Source organism: Panulirus ornatus, chromosome 17 (genome assembly GCF_036320965.1).
Source record: "Panulirus ornatus isolate Po-2019 chromosome 17, ASM3632096v1, whole genome shotgun sequence".
NCBI lineage: Eukaryota > Metazoa > Arthropoda > Malacostraca > Decapoda > Palinuridae > Panulirus > Panulirus ornatus.
Window position 1 is genome coordinate 48,391,554 of NC_092240.1, and position 23,679 is coordinate 48,415,232.

At 39.8% G+C, this 23,679-nt stretch overlaps 2 protein-coding genes across 2 annotated transcripts; both read left to right on the top strand.

The window, feature by feature from the left end:
- The first annotated feature begins 1,899 nt into the window (after positions 1-1,899).
- LOC139754719 (uncharacterized) lies at positions 1,900-11,645 on the top strand. The gene is made up of 5 exons (XM_071672302.1): positions 1,900-2,059; positions 5,530-5,734; positions 8,649-8,885; positions 9,767-10,016; positions 11,322-11,645. The coding sequence occupies exons 2-5, from the start codon at positions 5,588-5,590 to the stop codon at positions 11,405-11,407; spliced, it is 720 nt and encodes a 239-aa protein (XP_071528403.1). The 5' UTR covers positions 1,900-2,059; positions 5,530-5,587; the 3' UTR covers positions 11,408-11,645.
- On the top strand, positions 11,645-15,057 carry LOC139754437 (low-density lipoprotein receptor-related protein 8-like). The gene is made up of 2 exons (XM_071671713.1): positions 11,645-12,377; positions 14,894-15,057. Exons 1-2 carry the CDS (start codon positions 11,645-11,647, stop codon positions 15,055-15,057), a joined length of 897 nt encoding a protein of 298 aa, XP_071527814.1.
- The last annotated feature ends 8,622 nt before the right edge of the window (positions 15,058-23,679 follow it).

The window sequence follows — 23,679 nt, forward strand, 5'->3', positions numbered from 1 at the left end:
GAAACCACACTGCTCTTCCCCAATCTGATGCTCTGTACATGCCTTCACCCTCTCAATCAATACCCTCCTATATAATTTACCAGGAATACTCAGCAAACTTATACCTCTGTAATTTGAGCACTCACTTTTATCCCCTTTGCCTTTGTACAACGGCACTATGCAAGCATTCCGCTAATCCTCAGGCACCTCACCATGAGTCATTACATACATTGAATAACCTTACCAACCAGTCATCAATACCGTCAACCCCTTTTTTAGTAAATTCCACTGCAATACCATCCAAATCCACTGCCTTGCCAGCTTTCATCTTCCGCAAAGCTTTTGCTACCTCTTCTCTATTTACCAAATCATTCTCCCTAACCCTCTCACTTTGCACACCACCTCGACCAAAACACCCTATATCTGCCACTCTATCTATCATCACACACATTCAACAAACAAAATATTTTAACTTTTCTTCGAATTCACCAGTGGCGAAAAAAATATTTTACATATTTTCTTCGAATTCCTCAGTCTAGAAAAAAAATATTTTATTAACTTTTCGAATTCACCAGTCTCGAAAAAAATCCACTCGAAAAAAAATTTTGTAAGTTTTCTTCGAATTCACCAGTCTCGAAAAAAAATATTGTAACTTAGAATTCACCAGTATCCAAAAAAAAAGATTTTATTGTAACTTTTCGAATTCACCAGTCTCAAAAAAGAATATATTGTAACTTTAATATAAATTCACCAGTCTCGAAAAAAATATTTTATTGTAACTTTTATTCAAATTCACCAGTCTAGAAAAAACCAGTCTCGAAAAAAAATATTGTAACTTTTCTTCGAATTCACCTTTTGTTCCCTTGTCTTACGCACTTTATTTACCTCCTTCCAAAAATCTTTTTATTCTCCCTAAAATTTAATGATACTTTCTCACCCCATCTCTCATTTGCCCTCTTTTTCACCTCTTGCACCTTTCTCCTGCCTCTTTCTTTTATACATCTCCCAGTCATTTGCATTATTTCCCTGCAAAAATCATCCAAATGCCTCTCTCTTCTCTTTCACTAATAATCTTACTTCTTCATCCCACCACTCGCTACCCTTTCTAATCTGCCCATATCCCACGCTTCTCATGCCACAATCATCTTTTGCGCAAGCCACCACTGCTTTCCTAAATACATCCCATTCCTCCCCCACTCCCCTTACTTCCATTGTTCTCACCTTTTTCCATTCTGTACTCAGTATCTCCTGGTACTTCATCACACAAGTCTCCTTCCCAAGCTCACTTACTCTCACCACTCTCTTCACCCCAACATTCTCTCTTCTTTTCTGAAAACCTCTACAAATTTTCACCTTCACCTCCACATGATAATGGTCAGACATCCCTGCAGTTGCACCTCTTAGCACATTAACATCCAAAAGTCTCTCTTTCACGCGCCTATCAATTTACACGTAATCCAATAACGCTCTCTGGCCATCTCTCCTACTTACATACATATACTTATGTATATCTCTCTTTTTAAACCAGGTATTCCCAATCACCAGTCCTTTTTCAGCATACAAATCTACAAGCTCTTCACCATTTCCATTTACAATGCTGAACACCCCATATACACCAATTATTCCCTCATGTGCCACATTACTCACCTTTGCATTCAAATCTTTCATCACTATAACCCGGTCTTGTGCATCAAAACTACTAACACACTCACTCAGCTGCTCCCAAAACACTTGCTTCATGATCTATCTTCTCAAATTATTTTATATTTTGCTTTATTCAGATTATAGAATGCAATATTGAAAGAATAGAAAGTATTATATTCATAGTATATGAAAATCTGTGGTATATTGTTAACAGATATCTAGTATTATTTTGTCATTTTTTCCAAATCTTGAAGTTTTAATGATTATTACAATTATACAGGTGCCCAGGTCGTACAAATTATCGTTGTATACCAGAATGGTTGTTGTGTGGTGGTAAAGATGACTGTCGTGATAACACAGATGAACAGCTTGAACACTGCCCCAAGTGCCATGAGAGTGGGGATTTCCAGTGTAACAACAGACGCTGCATCCTCAAGTAAGTATTTGCCCGATTCTTTTGACAGAAGTGATTTTTTACTTAAACAGTGGCATTTTCTGCTTTCATCACAGTTACATACTCTTTTAAAGTGTCATCAGGTATTTTGTCTTTTAAAATATGTTTCCATGATTATTCCATAATATAGGTAGATTTTCAGTCAAAATTCCTAGGGACCAAGAAATTCCTTTTGTTTAGATGCTGATCTTTCTGATGAGCCTAGATTGGTATTGTATCTGTATACCTGGTATAATTTTTACTTATTTTTTTATTTCTTGTAATATATGTAATTCTTTTTCATACATGCTTGCCATTTGCTGTGTGAGCGAGGTAGCATCAACAGAGCCTTAGAGGGAAAAAATTCTCACTTGAATACTTGATCTGTTCTTTCTTTTGGAAAATAATACAGCAGGGAAGAAATTCTAGCCATCCTCTCCCTCCCCTCCGCTGATACTCCTCTTCCAGCTTTTGTCTTGACAGGAGTTCAGTGAAAAACTATTCATCCCATCAGCTTTCCCCAGTCATACTCCCTAACTTGAGCCATTTTCTCTTTCACCACATTTTTGCCTTTTTCTCCTTTAGATAGTCCGTTATTTGATGAATGGTTGACATGATTATTCCTTACTGCTTGACCCTGTGATAAATGCCCTTGAAAAAACAAAAAAGTATTCTTGATGATTGGATTGTGTTTATACTAAGGTACATGGCTGCACACACACACATTCTTTTAGCATATCCACTTCCATTAGCGTGCATATTTCTTAGGTCATATAAGTGCAGGTTCATGCATAATTAACAGTGGATTTTACATTCATATGCTTTTGCATTAATCCATTATTATGTTGGTAACAAGCATCTGCTGGTGTGAACAAAGTAAGATACATTTCAAGATGAGATGTAGGAGTGAGTCATGGATTGTGAAAGAAACACTGTGTTTGATATGCTTTGTTTTTTTTACTTCCAGAGTTACAAGTTGAATAAAAAATAAACTTTTTTGCTACGTTCAAATAATGCTACCTAGCTAATGCTGGAAATAGCAAGCAAGTAAAAATCAGATGAATGGTATTGTCTGCTTTAAGTATTTGTAGATTATTTTGAAGGATACATCAAAGGAGTTGAGTAACAAATTAACAAATATAGGGGAAAAAAATGTGTAAAGGCCAAATTATTTTGAGTGTGTTGGTTCTTTGTGGACAAGTTGATGAAATGAAGGAAAGATAAATGTTACTCATTCATTAATGCTTTTTTCAAAATTTTTTTTTTTTTTTGCCGCTGTCTCCCGCGTTTGCGAGGTAGCGCAAGGAAACAGATGAAAGAAATGGCCCAACCCACCCCCATACACATGCCTTGATTCAATCCACTGACAGCACGTCAACCCCGGTATACCACATCGCTCCAATTCACTCTATTCTTTGCCCTCCTTTCACCCTCCTGCATGTTCAGGCCCCGATCACACAAAATCTTTTTCACTCCATCTTTCCACCTCCAATTTGGTCTCTCTCTTCTCCTCGTTCCCTCCACCTCCGACACATATATCCTCTTGGTCAATCTTTCCTCACTCATTCTCTCCATGTGACCAAACCACTTCAAAACACCCTCTTCTGCTCTCTCAACCACGCTCTTTTTATTTCCACACATCTCTCTTACCTTTATGTTACTTACTCGATCAAACCACCTCACACCAGACATTGTCCTCAAACATCTCATTTCCAGCACATCCATCCTCTTGCGCACAACTCTATCCATAGTCCACGCCTCGCAACCATACAACATTGTTGGAACCACTATTCCTTCAAACATACCCATTTTTGCTTTCCGAGATAATGTTCTCGACTTCCACACATTCTTCAAGGCTCCCAGAATTTTCGCCCCCTCCCCCACCCTATGATCCACTTCCGCTTCCATGGTTCCATCCGCTGCCAGATCCACTCCCAGATATCTAAAACACTTCACTTCCTCCAGTTTTTCTCCATTCAAACTCACCTCCCAATTGATTTGACCCTCAACCCTACTGTACCTAATAACCTTGCTCTTATTCACATTTACTCTTAACTTTCTTCTTTCACACACTTTACCAAACTCAGTCACCAGCTTCTGCAGTTTCTCACATGAATCAGCCACCAGCGCTGTATCATCAGCGAACAACAACTGACTCACTTCCCAAGCTCTCTCATCCCCAACAGACTTCATCCTTGCCCCTCTTTCCAAAACTCTTGCATTCACCTCCCTAACAACCCCATCCATAAACAAATTAAACAACCATGGAGACATCACACACCCCTGCCGCAAACCTACATTCACTGAGAACCAATCACTTTCCTCTCTTCCTACACGTACACATGCCTTACATCCTCGATAAAAACTTTTCACTGCTTCTAACAACTTTCCTCCCACACCATATATTCTTAATACCTTCCACAGAGCATCTCTATCAACTCTATCATATGCCTTCTCCAGATCCATAAATGCTACATACAAATCCATTTGCTTTTCTAAGTATTTCTCACATACATTCTTCAAAGCAAACACCTGATCCACACATCCTCTACCACTTCTGAAACCACACTGCTCTTCCCCAATCTGATGCTCTGTACATGCCTTCACCCTCTCAATCAATACCCTCCCATATAATTTACCAGGAATACTCAACAAACTTATACCTCTGTAATTTGAGCACTCACTCTTATCCCCTTTGCCTCTGTACAGTGGCACTATGCATGCATTCTGCCAATCCTCAGGCACCTCACCATGAGTCATACATACATTAAATAACCTTACCAACCAGTCAACAATACAGTCACCCCCTTTTTTAATAAATTCCACTGCAATACCATCCAAACCTGCTGCCTTGCCGGCTTTCATCTTCCGCAAAGCTTTTACTACCTCTTCTCTGTTTACCAACTCATTTTCCCTAACCCTCGCATTGTGCACACCACCTCGACCAAAACACCCTATATCTGCCACTCTATCATCAAACACATTCAACAAACCTTCAAAATACTCACTCCATCTCCTTCTCACATCACCACTACTTGTTATCACCTCCCCATTTGTGCCCTTCACTGAAGTTCCCATTTGCTCCCTTGTCTTACGCTCTTTATTTACCTCGTTCCAGAACATCTTTTTATTCTCCCTAAAATTTAATGATACTCTCTCGCCCCAACTCTCATTTGCCCTTTTTTTCACCTCTTGCACCTTTCTCTTGACCTCCTGTCTCTTTCTTTTATATGTCTCCCACTCAATTTCATTTTTTCCCTGCAAAAATCATCCAAATGCCTCTCTCTTCTCTTTCACTAATACTCTTACTTCTTCATCCCACCACTCACTACCCTTTCTAATCAACCCACCTCCCACTCTTCTCATGCCACAAGCATCTTTTGTGCAATCCATCACTGATTCCCTAAATACATCCCATTCCTCCCCCACTCCCCTTACTTCCATTACTTCCTATTTTCCTATCCTATTTTCAGACGCTGGCTTTGTGACTTTGAGAATGATTGTGGTGATAACTCTGATGAGAATGAGGATATGTGCCGCAACCAATATCGTGAGTGTTCAGAAAGTGAGTTCCGCTGCAACAGTAACAAATGCATCCCAAGCCGATGGCGCTGTGACCACGACAATGACTGCGGAGACAAATCTGATGAAGAGAAATGTAGTGATCATACATGCAGGGTGAGAGTGATTACTGTAAAGTAGTTACAGATGTAATACTGTACAGTTGGGGTAAACACGACAGTTTACAGGATCAATTTTTTTTGGTTTTTGCTTCCAAGAGCTGATTGCTTGTGTGCCCCACCACTAGCTAGACCATACAATAGTTGGCAAGCTACTGCTTCGCATGATTACTGTGTGACCGTTAGAAACTCAAGGGTGGGCTGTTTTGATAACTGCTTCTTTCCTTACACAACAAAGCTTGAGAATTCTCTACCTTTTCATGTCTTTCTCAGTAACTATGACTTGGTAATTTTAAAAGACAGGTTTTCACTCCTTCAAGATTCGTAAATACTTTGCCTTGTCTTTTCTTTTTCCCCTTCATGATTCTCTCTATATTTCAATTAAGGCCCAGCCTTGATGTGGACTTTTGTTCATGACTGGAGCCTTCAGGAAAAATTACCATTAATTGCTTGATACAATTAGTTATGCCTTTAATCATTGTTGGATGATATGCATTAATGCATATCTTGACCTTGTATGGAAGCTGTCCCAGTATTGTGTACACTAGTGCAGCAGTGTTGTGTTTGATGTATGACAGTCAGTGTGTGGCTTAACATTGTTGATGAATATACTTTAATCAAGATGGATAGACCATTCTTCTGATGTGTAGTCACCTTTTATTTTCATGAAATATGTGGGTCCACCAGCCACAGATAAAATGTCATGTCAAGGGCCTGTCAGGTGCCAAATGCCTCTTTTGAGGACAGGATAATTTCTTGTTGATACTCAAGGTCTTTGCCATCAGAAGCCATTCAAAGAATGATGTAGTATCATACTAAACTCTTTTCATGAGATTTACTTCATTAAATAAAAAAAAAAAATTCAAGAAGGTTGGATTTGTTGCAAAGTTGGAAACATTTTTTTTTTTCATTTCAACATACTTGCTTCACAGGTGTTACTTAATTCTGCCTGCATGAGGTCACGTCAAGTGTAGAAAGTCACCTTCAGCAAGATTGTCTTGTTGTACGTGAAAAAAAAAGTACAGTCTCATTAAGGAATGTGTCACTTAAGAGGAGTCTCTTTTCCTGGGTACTGAATGCAGTGCAGCCCAGAAGCTGCAAGAACTCCATAAATGGAGCCCTGGGCATACATAATAAAAATGATACATCACACACACAGTCATCCTTTATGATTTATTTAGAAGTGATGAGATTCTACAGTCCATTATCCCTGAAAGGTGATCTGAAACTATAGGGAATTTCAATTGATACCATGGGAAATTGCACCTTATTGTAATAATAACAGCACTAGACCCCTCTTGCTGAAACTACTTCATAAATAGCCACCAACCCCTAAGTAGAATTAAAAAGCTTGCCACTGCCATACACTTCAGTAAAACTCTACTAATGGATCTCTTCACCCCAACAAATATAACATTGATGAAACACAAACACATTGATATGACCTGATAAGCACTAAAAAAACTGCACTCCCTACATTTTATCAAACTCCAGTCCACCAGACACACACCCATCACTTTGCCACACTCCCCAGACAAACATGAGTCACACTTTCTTGTCTGTGCTCCGGATAACAAACCATCCCTACAACACTAAACACACAGTTTCAACATAGCCTAAGAACCTTAATGGCCACAGTGCAACTACCATAATGAAGACATTAAGGACTTAGAACTTAATGTCCCTGCAGTCTCTGCACATGGACGCACACACACACACTCAAACACGCAACATCACTAAGTGCTACAGGAGCCTCATAAAGATTGAAGGAATGCATGAGTTGGGAAATAATTAAGAGGATGTGTTGAAATAATTTGGACAGGTGAAGAGAATGAGTAAGAATGGGTTGACAAAGAGGATATATGGATAAGTGAATGAAATTGTTAATGTTTAATTGGATGTAGGCAACCATATGGCTAAAACTGTACAGTTGAGATATTACTAGTTAACTACGCATACAAGCTCTTAAGATTAGGATGAACTGGATATTTCCACACTTTGGGTAAGCATATAGATGAGGTGCATTTAGGTAGCCAAGATGGCAATAACTGTCATATGAGCTGCTGGTGTTAATTGGAGGTGGTGGACAGGTTCACTGGGATAAGGGCTTTGTGGTAGGTGATTTAAGAAAGGCCCAGGATGATTCTGCATGCCCTTTGCTGCTCTCTCTCTAGTCAGTCCCTCTCTGTAACTGTTCGTGGGGATGACCAGGCTGGGGAAGTGTAGGTGTCCTTAAGTAGAATAAAGTTGGTGATAGACATTCCTGTGTTCATTTGATAGAGCACTTACTTATTTCAGCTGACAGAGAAGGTACAGATGGTATGAGGAAGATTTGACAATGGCAATGACTCTTTTAGTTTAAACCATCATCTATTGTGACACCAAGAAATGCATGGAGGATGTCAGGGCCTAGTGCAATGTCGGGGGACTGGATAGTGTCTTTGTCCAGGTTGATGTGCATCATCACAGTGCTGGTGTGATTGATGGTGATGTGTCAGAAGTGAAGAGGACAAGGAGAAGAGGCCAACCGAATTGGAGATGGTAGGATGGAGTGTAAAAGATTTTCGTGCCTTGAGCTTGAACATGCCGAAGAGTGAAATGTGTGCAGGGGCTAGAGTGAATTAGAGAAGTAAAGGACACAGTGGTGTGTGTGTGTGTGATGTGCTGTCAGTAGATTGAACTAAGGTATATGAAGCAGCTGGGGTAAACCACAGATAGATCTGTGGGACTTCATTGTAGTAAGAGGATTGTTTTTTCAGTTCATTCTACATGGCAGATAGAGAATGGGTTTGAGCAAATGAAGCCTCTTCTTAGTCTTTTCCTGACACTTCTTAGCAATTGCAGGAATCGACAATCAATTATTAGAAATGAGTAAACTTTAGAACTATTTTGTAATGTTTGATTTATTTCAGAGTGGCCTGTATCAATGTTCATCTGGGCATTGTATCCAAGACCATTCCCGGTGTGACGGTGAAAGGATTTCTCATGACCTTAGTGATGAAGTGGATTGTCCCTCTCGCTACCCAGGAGACCGATATTGTCCAGATGAGAAGTTCCAATGTGATAACCACCTGTGTGTGGAGATGCGAGACTTTGTGATGGAAGTAATGATTGCTATGATAATTCTGATGAGCGTGAAAGCCTTTGCAGTAAGTACAGTTTACACTTGTCTGTTAGATTCACAAGTATAGATGCATGGTTAGAAGTTCTTGAAACTTCTGTATTCTTAGTTTTTGATCTCTAGATTACTCACCTGTTTTAGAGTTTTACTTCAAAAATCTATTTTACAGTTGTAGAGGGAGGTCAACTTGAAAAAGTTTCACAGTAAGATAACATTTTGCAAAAAAAAGAATAGAAGTGCACTAGTATTGAGAAGCTGTTAGCAAACATTTGTCATGAGACCATATTTTGCACCCATTTTGATATACTTGGGTTGCTGCAATGAGGATGATGTCAGTAACTATTTGTCATTGACAAAGTAGACATTAAAGCTTGCTGATGTGTCTGAATTTCTGAGTTTTTTCTCTGTCTCATTATTAGGACCATGGTTGCAGAAAAGGCACCCCAATAGCAATCACTTTTCTCTGTGTGTCCATCTGTCAGTCCCTCTTTTTCTGCTCCATATCTTAAGAGGATTGGGATTGTTGTGTACACACATTACTTACCATTCAGTGGTGTATCATGGTTTCCCTGTGGGTCCTAATTTCAAGGTTGAGGTCATGGCTAGAGTTATGGTATTTTTTTGCAACTCCACAACTTTTGAATTGATGGAGAAATTTTGACGATATATGACAAGCATATTAATTACCCAGAAACAGTGCATCATGACCCATCCTCCAAGACCATACCTTCAATATCAAGATTATGGATTCGGTCATAGAGTTCATAGTAGGGTTATAGTATTTTTCAATGTTGCTCTGTATTTTTAGATAAGGACCTCAGTTGCCTGTACTGTCTCAGCTAACATAAAACATAGTTTTTCTCAAGTTCAAAGAAATTGTTCCTGTTATTGTGGTCTTTTCCTTTCCAGGTAACTACACCTGTGATACTCTGTCGATTCCAGTGCAATAACCATAAATGCATCCCTTTGTATCAAAAATGTGGTGGAGCAGACAATTGTGCTGATGGATCAGATGAGAACAACATGACCCTTTGCTCCCATCAACCACAGTCATGTATATTTAATGAGTACCATTGTGCGAATCAAAAGTGTATTGACTTGGATAAAGTGTGTGATCATGCGGATGACTGTGGGGACTTAGCAGATGAGCTTGGCTGCCGTAAGTGCAGTTGATTACATTTTTATACAGTATTATTTTTTTTTTATTTTGCTTTGTCGCTGTCTCCTGCGTTTGCGAGGTAGCGCAAGGAAACAGACGAAAGAAACGGCCCAACCCACTCCCATACACATGTATATACATACGTCCACACACGCAAATACACACACCTATACGTCTCAATGTACACATATATATACACACACAGACACACACATATACCCATGCACACAATTCACACTGTCTGCCCTTATTCATTCCCATCGCCACCTCACCACACATGGAATACCATCCCCCTCCCCCCTCATATGTGCGAGGTAGCGCTAGGAAAAAACAACAAAGGCCCCATTCGTTCACACTCAGTCTCTAGCTGTTATGCAATAATGCCCGAAACCACAGCTCCCTTTCCACATCCAGGCCCCACACTACTTTCCATGGTTTACCCCAGACGCTTCACATGCCCTGATTTAATCCACTGACAGCACGTCAACCCCGGTATACCACATCGATCCAATTCACTCTAATCCTTGCCCGCCTTTCACCCTCCTGCATGTTCAGGCCCCGATCACTCAAAATCTTTTTCACTCCATCTTTCCACCTCCAATTTGGTCTCCCACTTCTCCTCGTTCCCTCCACCTTCGACACATATATCCTCTTGGTCAATCTTTCCTCACTTATTCTCTCCATGTGCCCAAACCATTTCAAAACATCCTCTTCTGCTCTCTCAACCACCCTTTTTTTATTTCCACACATCTCTCTTACCCTTGCATTACTTACTCGATCAAACCACCTCACACCACACATTGTCCTCAAACATCTCATTTCCAGCACATCCACCCTCCTGCGCACAACTCTATCCATAGCCCACGCCTCGCAACCATACACCATTGTTGGAACCACTATTCCTTCAAACATACCCATTTTTGCTTTCCGAGATAATGTTCTCGACTTCCACACATTCTTCAAGGCTCCCAGGATTTTCGCTCCCTCCCCCACCCTATGATTCACTTCCGCTTCCATGGTACCATCCGCTGCCAGATCCACTCCCAGATATCTAAAGCACTTTACTTCCTCCAGTTTTTCTCCATTCAAACTTACCTCCCAATTGACTTGACCCTCAACCCTACTGTACCTAATAACCTTGCTCTTATTCACATTTACTCAACTTTCTTCTTTCACACACTTTGTCAAACTCAGTATTATGTATTTATAATGATCCATGAAATTACCTGATAATTTTAATGTGATACAAGGTTGTAATTTATATCAGGGAAGAATTTTCTTATCATTGTTTCTTTAACTTTTCAGATACTTCTTCAAATTGCACAGTGGGTGGCTGTGAACAATCCTGTTCAGATTTGAAAGATGGTGGTTATGTTTGTCACTGTTTATGAGGTTTCAGAATTTCACCAAACAACCCCAAATTATGTGTAGATATTGATGAATGTACTGAATTTATTCATAATTGCTCACAGTTATGTACAAATTTGAATGGAACTCATGCTTGTTCATGCCGTGAGGGCTTTGAGCCTGAGTTAAATGGCATATGTCGACTGAAAGAGGGATCTATCACTCTTGTTTACTCAGATAGCCCAGAAATTTGAGCCTTCAATTTAACTTCCAATAGAGCCATGAATGTTATCAAAGGGGACAGCATTGAGTCATTGGACTATGAGCCAAAGTCTGGTATTGTATATTGGACAGATTCCTATGGAAAAACCATCAAAAGATCATATCTTCCAGGATCCCCTGAAAGAGCAAATGTGACCATGGGTTATGGCCCGAATTTAGATATCATGAGTCGAGCCAAACCCACCGGTCTTGCTGTTGACTGGGCAGCAATGAATCTATACTGGAGTGAAACAGACCGCACAGGTAACAAACCTTGTGGATCTATATTGGTTTCAACACTTGATGGACGTTATCGGCACTCAATCATTGCAACTGGCCTGGAAGACCCAAAATCTTTAGTTATTGACCCTGATCATGGTTACATGTTCTGGACAGACATTGGCTCTATTCCAAAAATTGAAACTTCTTGGATGGATGGCAGTAAAAGAAGAATCCTTGTCTCAGATGCAATTAGCCAACCCACAGGACTTACAATTGATTTTGCTATGGAACACACTCTATACTGGGTGGATGCCAAATTCAACACAATTGAGATGATGCATGAGGATGGCTCTAAAAGAACTCTTGTTGCTTCAGGAGACCGTTTAAAACATCCTCTTGCTCTAGATGTTTTTGAGTCCAGCATGTACTGGGTTACACAGGACTCTGGAGAAATTTACAGCATGGATAAGTTTGGACGGGGTGTTCCAGTGAAGATTCCAGGAGAATTTGCTAAACCAACAAGCATAAAAGGTGAGATATTCTTTATTGAATATGTCCATATATCTCTAGAACTATCATTAACTCCTTTTCTTTTTCCATGGAGGGGAGCAGGTACAGAAAGCTTCTCAAATCACTGATATACAGTCCAGTCTAATGATTATACTTTGAAATAAGGCTCTCATGAAACAGGATTTATTAGCAGGACATGCTGTTACAAATGTTATGGTGGTGGTTAAGTGAATTGTATGTGTATAAGAGAATAAAAACTGACTTGGATAATAGGAAAGAACAGTAAATGTACTGTATTCAGAAGATAACAGGGAAGCTAGTCATCACCTGACACTAAGATATATAGGACTTCATGGTTAACATATTAGGTGCATTCCTGAAAAGTATTACTTTATGGAAAACTGCTTTAAATGAAGCCAACTACACCTTAGATTTCACATTATTAGATGGTGGGAATACATTCCTGGGAAATATTTCAGGACTCGTTTTTTTCACACATGCTGTTCTGTTACTTATATACATAAAAGATTATTGTCACAAGTAAAAAGATCATGTTATTCACATCAAAAGGACTTCATCCATTCTAATATCTCATAAATAAATCCAGTTTTACTTAAAGAGTAAAAGAATACATAGGTTGTCCAACACTGGTATTGTTTATTTACATCAAATAGGATGCATGGGTAAGAGAGAGATGTGGTAATAAAAAGAGTGTGGTTGAAAGAGCAGAAGAGGGTGTTTTGAAATGTTTTGATCACATGGAGAGAATGAGTGAGGAAAGATTGACAAAGATGAGGGAACATTCATTCTTTCTTTGTCTGTTTCCTGGCACGACCTTACTGACAGGAAACAGCACTCAAGTATAACGATAAAAGGATGCATGGTCAGATGAATGCTATTTAGGAAATTTATAAAGTTGAAGATTTTAATGTATGGCTATGACTGGAAGGATGTTTGTTTATCTTAATGCAAAAGTGTGGTGTACAGTGATATTGAAATATAGTGGTGCATTATGTTATAAAACTTTTGTGTAGTAGTTGTATAACAGTTTTAGAGTTTTAGTACTGTAATTTGAAATGGAAAATTAGGTATAATGGTCATAGGGCATTGTGAGCAAAATAAACAGAAAACACTATCTGTGTGTGTATTACCATAATTCCAACAGTTTTTAATTTGTTCACCAATTACTAATGTATTTGCAATTCATGTTAATGAGAAAAGTGGGTTTTCATTATTATTTCTAACTTGCTAACCATTTTTCAGGATAGCATTGTAGCCCAGGAATAAACAAAGGTCCTCATTCGCTTACATGCGTTTGCCATCTGTCGAGTTATACACCAAAACCACAGCCTCAACTCCATGCCCATTCCCCTCAGACCTTTCCTTGGTTTCCCCTGGCTGCTTTATGTGTCCTGGCTCAGTCTATTGATAGCATGTTGCCCCTGTATATCACATTGCTTCAATTCACCCTATCATGTGCACACTTTTCTTCCTTCTGCATGTCAATATCTTTTTCACTCCATCCTTCCTTCTCCTTGTCCCCTCCACCTCCGACACATGTGTCCTCTTTCTCAACCTCTTTTCATTCATTCGATCCATATTCCCAACTATTTCAGCACATCCTCTTCTGCTCTCTCAAACACACTATTCTTATTACCACACCTCTCATTTACCCTTTTATTACTTATTTGATCAAACCACCTCAAACATTTTATATCCAACTCATCCTCCCTCCTCTCATTCTCTTCTATAGCCCATGCTTTGCATCTATACATTGTTAGGTCAGTATATTAAAACCTAGTCAGTTTATCATGTCAGACTTTGGCTGGTGAAGTCTGGTTATAGGTTCAGATCATTAACACCCTAACTTCGTTATGTTAACAAAGCTCTGAAAAGTCTCTTTTTTAGTCAGAAGTTTGTTTCTTTCACCTGTAATTTCAGTAGGGATGCCAATGAGAAATTTACTCCTTGCACATTGTTTCTGCTCATCTCTCTTCATCAAGATTATAGCAAAATCATAGTAATACATTTATGCATTTCTTTCAGTTTTTGCAAACAAAAGATATAATACAAGTATGGTCAGCGTATGTCAGAGGGATTCTCCGTGCAGTCACCTGTGTCTCATCATTCCGGGGGGTCACAAGTGTGCATGTCCTGACAACAAGGGTGTCAAGAATACATACCCCATTTGTAATGCTCGTAAGTTTTTTTTTTTTTTTACTTTAAAAAGCCTGCTATTTGCTTATATTTTGATGTCTGTTTAGAAAGTTCATCATATCTGAGATTTATATAGTTTTCCTTTTTTTTAAATTTTGTTGAATATTTTGTGCTATGAATTGTATTTGATTAGTTGAATTTGATATATGCTAAAGAGAGACAGTTTAATCTTTTTTGATGCTGGAAAACTGCAAAATTGAAAGATTTTAGTCAAAGTTTTTAAAAATTTTTGATGAATGGAGATTTAATGATACCACTGATGTTTTTGATTTCCAGTAATGATTTTGCTTTTGATAAATCAGTATGCCCCTCATTTTCAGCAATTGAGACCGTAAAACCCAAACCCCTTGGTTGTGATTGTCTGAATGGAGGTATCTGCACCCTGAATAATTCTAATGTCCTGCGTTGTGAGTGTCATGAAGGCTACTCAGGGAAGCTTTGTGAAACTTATGTAGCACGTAGCAACATTTCACGAGAGCCCTAGTCACCAGCCACAGTGATAATACCAATAGTGTTAATCATATTGGTGTTAGGGGCTCTTGCAGCTCTGTATGTTTTCTTCAATTGCCGTCACATGTAAGTTTTCGGATACCACTATATAGATTTTTCAAACTATTTTGAATCTCCCACCTCTTGTCAACATAAGTGGTAAGCTTATTGCTCCAAATTCAGATTTTTGTTGTAATTTTTGATTTGTGGCTAATGCTCATTACATCACTGGGCTTCTTGAGCCGAGAAATGATCTCCATAGACACACATGGTAGGAAGATAGCAGTTGGTAGACAGCCACTGAACAGAGAGGTATATGACCAGTACTACCTGCCAGGATCTGAGAAGGGTTAGTGACAACTGCGTGGTGTGCTAGGATTTCATTTGTTGTCAAGTTGCACTCTTCTGACCCAGGTAATTGTCTAATTTTTCTGCCTCACCCACACATGGACTACTATCATTCTGTCCTCAAACATACAGTCTCTCCATGTCACACATGATATTTGACAACACTGAACTCACATCTCATTCTTTGTAACTTTAATTTTTCTGAGTGCATCAGAATTTCATCTTTTCACAAGGCTTACACCCCTTTTTTCTGTTCACCTAACCATGACTCTCTCACTTTGCGAACCTACTTGACCCGAACACCCTACATCTACCATCTCATCAAACACATTCAGCAGTCCTTCAGAGTACTCAATAAATCTCCTCTTAACCTGCCTCTTATCACTTCCCTATTTGCTGCCATCACTGATTTTCCATGTGTTCTCTTTACTCACACTATTAACCTCCTTCCAAATCATCGTCTTATTCTCCTTAAAGTTTACTGATACTTACTGACCACTACCTCATTTGCCCTCTTTTTCATCTCTTGCACCTTTCTCTAGTGTGTCTCCCAATCATTAGCACTACTTCCCTGTAAGCACTGCCCATACACCTCTTTTCTCTTTCCTTAGTAACTTTATATCTTCATCCCACCACTCACTACCCGTTCCCACCTTCCACATGCCAGCGCTGCTTCTTTAGATTTCTCCCATTCCTCATCCATTTTCCGATAAAAAAAAGAGAAAATATCTAAAGATGGATGTGTATTTGTAAGATATCAGCTTTTAATTCTCCATGGATAGGTTGAGGTATCACTTATTTCTTGATATTCTTATATGATTTTCTCTCAAAACAAAAGGAAGTGTAGTTTAACTTCTTTACTGTTTTGGTATTAAAGATATATTTTTGTTTGGGATACCAACTTTGAGCAATAGGACAAAATAATTGTATCTTTCATATGCTGCAAATCTTTTCTAATGTCATATCTAAAAAAATGTTATCTCCCCTATCCCTGGGGATAGGGGAGAAAGAATACTTCCCATGTATTCCCTACGTGTCATAGAAGGCGACTAAAAGGGAAGGGAGTGGGGGGGCTGGAAATCCTCCCCTCTCATTTTTTTTTCTTTCTTTCTTAATTTTCCAAAAGAAGGAACAGAGAAGGGGGCCAGGTGAGGATATTCCCTCAAAGGCCCAGTCCTCTGTTCTTAAGGCTACCTCGCTATCGCGGGAAATGGCGAATAGTATGAAAAAAAAAATCTCTGAATACAGTTTTATCAGTTTTGATCACATAGACTGTGTTATCCTGGTATATTTCAGCTGCATTTTTGAGGTTTTGTCACACTTGACATGCTTTAGCTATTTTCTCGTACATCGTTCTAAACATGTAGATTATTATTAATTCCTTCATAAGAACCTTCTGAAGACAATTTTTGTAACAAAATTATATGAAAAATACAATATAATGGATCATTTCATCAAATACAGCTTGAACACTTTGACCGAACATGATCATTAACTTTAGGTGGATGTAAGACCTCCATCTATTGCACCTATTTTTCTTCATTAATTTTGTGATTATGATTATCCATTCATGCATTAAGTAACAACTTACTGAAGAGAATTATGTACAAGAACTATATGAAAAATACTCCTATCATTTTATCTAAGTTGAACGTATTGAATCAGAGGGATGTGCATGACCCAAGCTGACCCAGAAAAAAAAAGGTGAGAAATACAGGGTTTATTTTTCTATTAGAGTTTTGGAGACCTTCAGATTTTGAATGTTTGAGTTTTATAAGTTTTGCATGTAATATATAATAATCTAAGTTTTATTGTGAATTTCAAAACAGTGAAGGGTTGTGGCCTTCCTGGTTCAAGTGTGGTTTTCAGACAAGGAACTAATGTTGAAATTGAACCACACGGCATTTATGGCACCATCAGAGGGGGCAAATGGGGTAAGCTTTTACATATTGAACTAGAATTATTACTGCTTCCTGTACATCTGTTGAACTTACGTTGAAAAAGGGAGCTACCCACTGCTCTTGTAACTCATTGTTACTAATCCCCTTGTGTATACAAAGCTCTTTGATGGATAATTTTTTTTTTATTTATTACATTTTAGACAAAGCTATAGTTTTTATGAAAAAAATTGTGGATCATTTCCTAATTTTCTGAATAATTGAAAGTACAGTGATATTGAAAGAGGTTGGGCCTCATGGCATTTATATTTTCCCAATTTTGTACTGTTCAGATATTACTAGAGGCAATGGTTAATTGGAGAAGGGGTAGATCAGATTGGAGGTGGAAGGATAGAGCAAAAAAAATTTGGGGTGATCGTGGCCTGAACTTGCAGAATGGAGAAAGATGTGCATGGAATGGAATGAATTGGAAAAATGTGATTTATGCTGCGGGGTGGCAGGAAAGGCAGAGTAGAGAATTGGCAGAGAGGATGACATTCAGAGGGGAAAATGATACATGGGGACCATGACGAAATTTATCGGTAGTGGAGTAAGTGTAACTTTAGGCCATGTAAAGTAGCTAGTGGCTAGTCTTTCTCTGGGATGATTTCCCGCGTTTGTGAGGTAGTGCAAGGAAACAGACGAAAGAAATGGCCCAACCCACCCCCATACACATGTATATACATACGTCCACACACGCAAATATACATACCTACACAGCTTTCCATGGTTTACCCAAGTCGCTTCACATGCCCTGATTCAATCCACTGACAGCACGTCAACCCCGGTATACCATATTGATCCAATGCACTCTATTCCTTGCCCGCCTTTCACCCTCCTGCATGTTCAGGCCCCGATCACACAAAATCTTTTTCACTCCATCTTTCCACCTCCAATTTGGTCTCCCACTTCTCCTCGTTCCCTCCACCTCTGACACAAATATCCTCTTGGTCAATCTTTCCTCACTCATTCTCTCCATGTGCCCAAACCATTTCAAAACACCCTCTTCTGCTCTCTCAACCACGCTCCTTTTATTTCCACACATCTCTCTTACCCTTACGTTACTTACTCGATCAAACCACCTCACACCACACATTGTCCTCAAACATCTCATTTCCAGCACATCCATCCTCCTGCGCACAACTCTATCCATAGCCCACGCCTCGCAACCATACAACATTGTTGGAACCACTATTCCTTCAAACATACCCATTTTTGCTTTCAGAGACAATGTTCTCGACTTCCACACATTCTTCAAGGCTCCCAGGATTTTCGCCCCCTCCCCCACCCTATGATCCACTTCCGCTTTCATGGTTCCATCTGCTGCCAGATCCACTCCCAGATATCTAAAACACTTTACTTCCTCCAGTTTTTCTCCATTCAAACTTACCTCCCAATTGACTTGACCCTCAACCCTACTGTACCTAATAACCTTGCTCTTATTCACATTTACTCTTAACTTTCTCCTTTCACACACTTTACCAAACTCAGTCACCAGCTTCTGCAGTTTCTCACATGAATCAGCCACCAGCGCTGTATCATCAGCGAACAACAACTGACAACTGACTCACTTCCCAAGGTGATTGGTTCTCAGTGAATGTAGGTTTGCGGCAGGGGTGTGTGATGTCTCTACGATTGTTTAATTTGTTTGTGGATGGGTTGTTAGGGAGGTGAATGCAAGAGTTTTGGAAAGAGGGGCAAGTATGAAGTCTGTTGTGGATTTTTTTTTTTTTTTTTTTTTTTTGCTTTGTCGCTGTCTCCCGCATTTGCGAGGTAGTGTAAGGAAACAGACGAAAGAAATGGCCCAACCCACCCCCATACACCTGTATATACATATGTCCACACACGCAAATATACATACCTACACAGCTTTCCATGGTTTACCCCAGACGCTTCACATGCCTTGATTCAATCCACTAACAGCACGTCAACCCCGGTATACCACATCGCTCCAATTCACTCTATTCCTTGCCCTCCTTTCACCCTCCTGCATGTTCTTTTTCACTCCATCTTTCCACCTCCAATTTGGTCTCCCTCTTCTCCTCGTTCCCTCCACCTCCGACACATATATCCTCTTGGTCAATCTTTCCTCACTCATTCTCTTCATGTGCCCGAACCATTTCAAAACACCCTCTTCTGCTCTCTCAACCACGCTCTTTCTATTTCCACACATCTCTCTCACCCTTACGTTACTAACTCGATCAAACCACCTCACACCACACATTGTCCTCAAACATCTCATTTCCAGCACATCCATCCTCCTGCGCACAACTCTATCCATAGCCCACGCCTCGCAACCATACAACATTGTTGTATGGTTGTATGGATATATATATATATATATATATATATATATATATATATATATATATATATATATATATATATATATATATGTATACGTTGAGATGTATAGGTATGTATATGTGCGTGTGTGGACGTGTATGTATATACATGTGTATGTGGGTAGGTTGGGCCATTCTTTCGTCTGTTTCCTTGCGCTAACTCGCAAACGCGGGAGACAGCGATAAAGCAAAATAATAAAAGATAATAATATATATTTCAGAAAAGAAGAGAGAATGTTGGGGTGAAGAGAGTGGTGAGAGTAAGTGAGCTTGGGAAGGAGACTTGTGTGAGGAAGTACCAGGAGAGACTGAGTACAGAATGGAAAAAGGTGAGAACAAAGGAGGTAAGGGGAGTGGGGGAGGAATGGGATGTATTTAGGGAAGCAGTGATGGCTTGCGCAAAAGATGCTTGTGGCATAAGAAGCGTTGGAGGTGGGTTGATTAGAAAAGGTAGTGAGTGGTGGAATGAAGAAGTGAGATTATTAGTGAAAGAGAAGAGAGAGGCATTTGAACGATTTTTGCAGGGGAAAAATGCAGATGAGTGGGAGAGGTATAAAAGAAAGAGGCAGGAGGTCAAGAGAAAGGTGCAAGAGGTGAAAAAGAGGGCGAATGAGAGTTGGGGTGAGAGAGTATCATTAAATTTTAGGGAGAATAAAAAGATGTTTTGGAAGGAGGTAAATAAAGTGTGTAAGACAAGGGAGCAAATGGGAACTTCAGTGAAGGGGGCTAATGGGGAGGTGATAACAAGTAGTGGTGATGTGAGAAGGAGATGGAGTGAGTATTTTGAAGGTTTGTTGAATGTGTTTGATGATAGAGTGGCAGATGTGGGGTGTCTTGGTCGAGGTGGTGTGCAAAGTGAGAGGGTTAGGGAAAATGATTTGGTAAAGAGAGAAGAGGTAGTAAAAGCTTTACGTTAGATGAAAGCCGGTAGAGCAGCAGGTTTGGATGGCATTGCAGTGGAATTTATTAAAAAAGGGGGTGACTGTATTGTTAACTGGTTGGTAAGGTTATTTAACGTATGTATGATTCATGGTGAGGTGCTTGAGGATTGGCAGAATGCTTCCATAGTGCCATTGTACAAAGGCAAAGGGGATAAGAGTGAGTGCTCAAATTACAGATGTATAAGTTTGTTGAGTATAAGTATACTTATGTAAGTATACTTATGTAAGTATACTTATGTAAGTAGGAGAGATGGCCAGAGAGCGTTATTGGATTACGTGTTAATTGACAGGCGTGCGAAAGAGAGACTTTTGGATGTTAATGTGCTGAGAGGTGCAACTGAAGGGATGTCTGATCATTATCTTGTAGAGGCTAAGGTGAAGATTTGTATGGGTTTTCAGAAAAGAAGAGTGAATGTTGGGGTGAAGAGGGTGGTGAGAGTAAGTGAGCTTGAGAAGGAGACCTGTGTGAGGAAGTACCAGGAGAGACTGAGTACAAAATGGAAAAAGGTGAGAACAATGGAAGTAAGGGGAGTGGGGGAGGAATGGGATGTATTTAGGGAATCAGTGATGGATTGCGCAAAAGATGCTTGTGGCATGAGAAGAGTGGGAGGTGGGTTGATTAGAAAGGGTAGTGAGTGGTGGGATGAAGAAGTAAGAGTATTAGTGAAAGAGAAGAGAGAGGCATTTGGACGATTTTTGCAGGGAAAAAATGCAATTAAGTGGGAGGTGTATAAAAGAAAGAGACAGGAGGTCAAGAGAAAGGTGCAAGAGGTGAAAAAAAGGGCAAATGAGAGTTGGGGTGAGAGAGTATCATTAAATTTTAGGGAGAATAAAAAGATGTTCTGGAAGGAGGTAAATAAAGTGCGTAAGACAAGGGAGCAAATGGGAACTTCAGTGAAGGGCGCAAATGGGGAGGTGATAACAAGTAGTGGTGATGTGAGAAGGAGATGGAGTGAGTATTTTGAAGGTTTGTTGAATGTGTTTGATGATAGAGTGGCAGATATAGGGTGTTTTGGTCGAGGTGGTGTGCAAAGTGAGAGGGTTAGGGAAAATGATTTGGTAAACAGAGAAGAGGTAGTGAAAGCTTTGCGGAAGATGAAAGCCGGCAAGGCAGCAGGTTTGGATGGTATTGCAGTGGAATTTATTAAAAAAGGGGGTGACTGTATTGTTGACTGGTTGGTAAGGTTATTTAATGTATGTATGACTCATGGTGAGGTGCCTGAGGATTGGCGGAATGCGTGCATAGTGCCATTGCACAAAGGCAAAGGGGATAAGAGTGAGTGCTCAAGTTACAGAGGTATAAGTTTGTTGAGTATTCCTGGTAAATTATATGGGAGGGTATTGATTGAGAGGGTGAAGGCATGTACAGAGCATCAGATTGGGGAAGAGCAGTGTGGTTTCAGAAGTGGTAGAGGATGTGTGGATCAGGTGTTTGCTTTGAAGAATGTATGTGAGAAATACTTAGAAAAGCAAATGGATTTGTATGTAGCATTTATGGATCTGGAGAAGGCATATGATAGAGTTGATAGAGATGCTCTGTGGAAGGTATTAAGAATATATGGTGTGGGAGGAAAGTTGTTAGAAGCAGTGAAAAGTTTTTATCGAGGATGTAAGGCATGTGTGCGTGTAGGAAGAGAGGAAAGTGATTGGTTCTCAGTGAATGTAGGTTTGCGGCAGGGGTGTGTGATGTCTCCATGGTTGTTTAATTTGTTTATGGATGGGGTTGTTAGGGAGGTAAATGCAAGAGTCCTGGAAAGAGGGGCAAGTATGAAGTCTGTTGGGGATGAGAGAGCTTGGGAAGTGAGTCAGTTGTTGTTCGCTGATGATACAGCGCTGGTGGCTGATTCATGTGAGAAACTGCAGAAGCTGGTGACTGAGTTTGGAAAAGTGTGTGGAAGAAGAAAGTTAAGAGTAAATGTGAATAAGAGCAAGGTTATTAGGTACAGTAGGGTTGAGGGTCAAGTCAATTGGGAGGTGAGTTTGAATGGAGAAAAACTGGAGGAAGTGAAGTGTTTTAGATATCTGGGAGTGGATCTGGCAGCGGATGGAACCATGGAAGCGGAAGTGGATCATAGGGTGGTGGAGGGGGCGAAAATCCTGGGAGCCTTGAAGAATGTGTGGATGTCGAGAACATTATCTCTGAAAGCAAAAATGGGTATGTTTGAAGGAATAGTGGTTCCAACAATGTTGTATGGTTGCGAGGCGTGGGCTATGGATAGAGTTGTGGTCAGGTTGGGTCATAATGAGGGGGGAGGGGGCATTATCTCTGAAAGCAAAAATGGGTATGTTTGAAGGAATAGTGGTTCCAACAATGTTGTATGGTTGCGAGGCGTGGGCTATGGATAGAGTTGTGGTCAGGTTGGGTCATAATGAGGGGGGAGGGGGTCAGGTAGGGAGAAGATCACTGTGTCTTCCTAAAGTCAATCAAAATGGCCAGGTACGAGACCCTACAGGTATGAAAGGATTGCGTCATGTGTTGAAAAATATATATCCAAACTCCTCCCCACCCACCCACCCACCTCCTCCTCCTCCTCCGCTCCCCAAGCAGGGAGCGGAGGCCACAACGTTGCCACATCTTTTGAATTTCATTTTCATTTTCTCCTGAATTCATTTCTCTTGTATACTTTTGTGGATATGTATTAACAGGATAGTATTTTTGTGTGTGTATATGTGATTTACGCTTACTGAAGTATCGTTCATCCCTGTAGAAATAATACACCTGAATTGAGTAGCAACATTTTGTTCCAATATTTTAAGACGTTACTTGATGGCTGTCGAGTTTTCAGCCACTATTTTCAATTTGAATATCCCTCGCCTCGTCAGTAAACTTCATAATAATGATAATAGGCGAGCTCTACCATTTAAGAATGTTAGGGGAATAAGTACACCGCCAAACTTGGAAAAATTACGTTAATTACATCAATTTTAATCGTATTTCGAAGTCTGTCTCTCGACCATTTGATTTACCTTGTAACGGCTGATAACCAGTACACAAGGCGATTCCATCATGAAATTAAAAATCTCATATATTTAACGGAAACTGTAA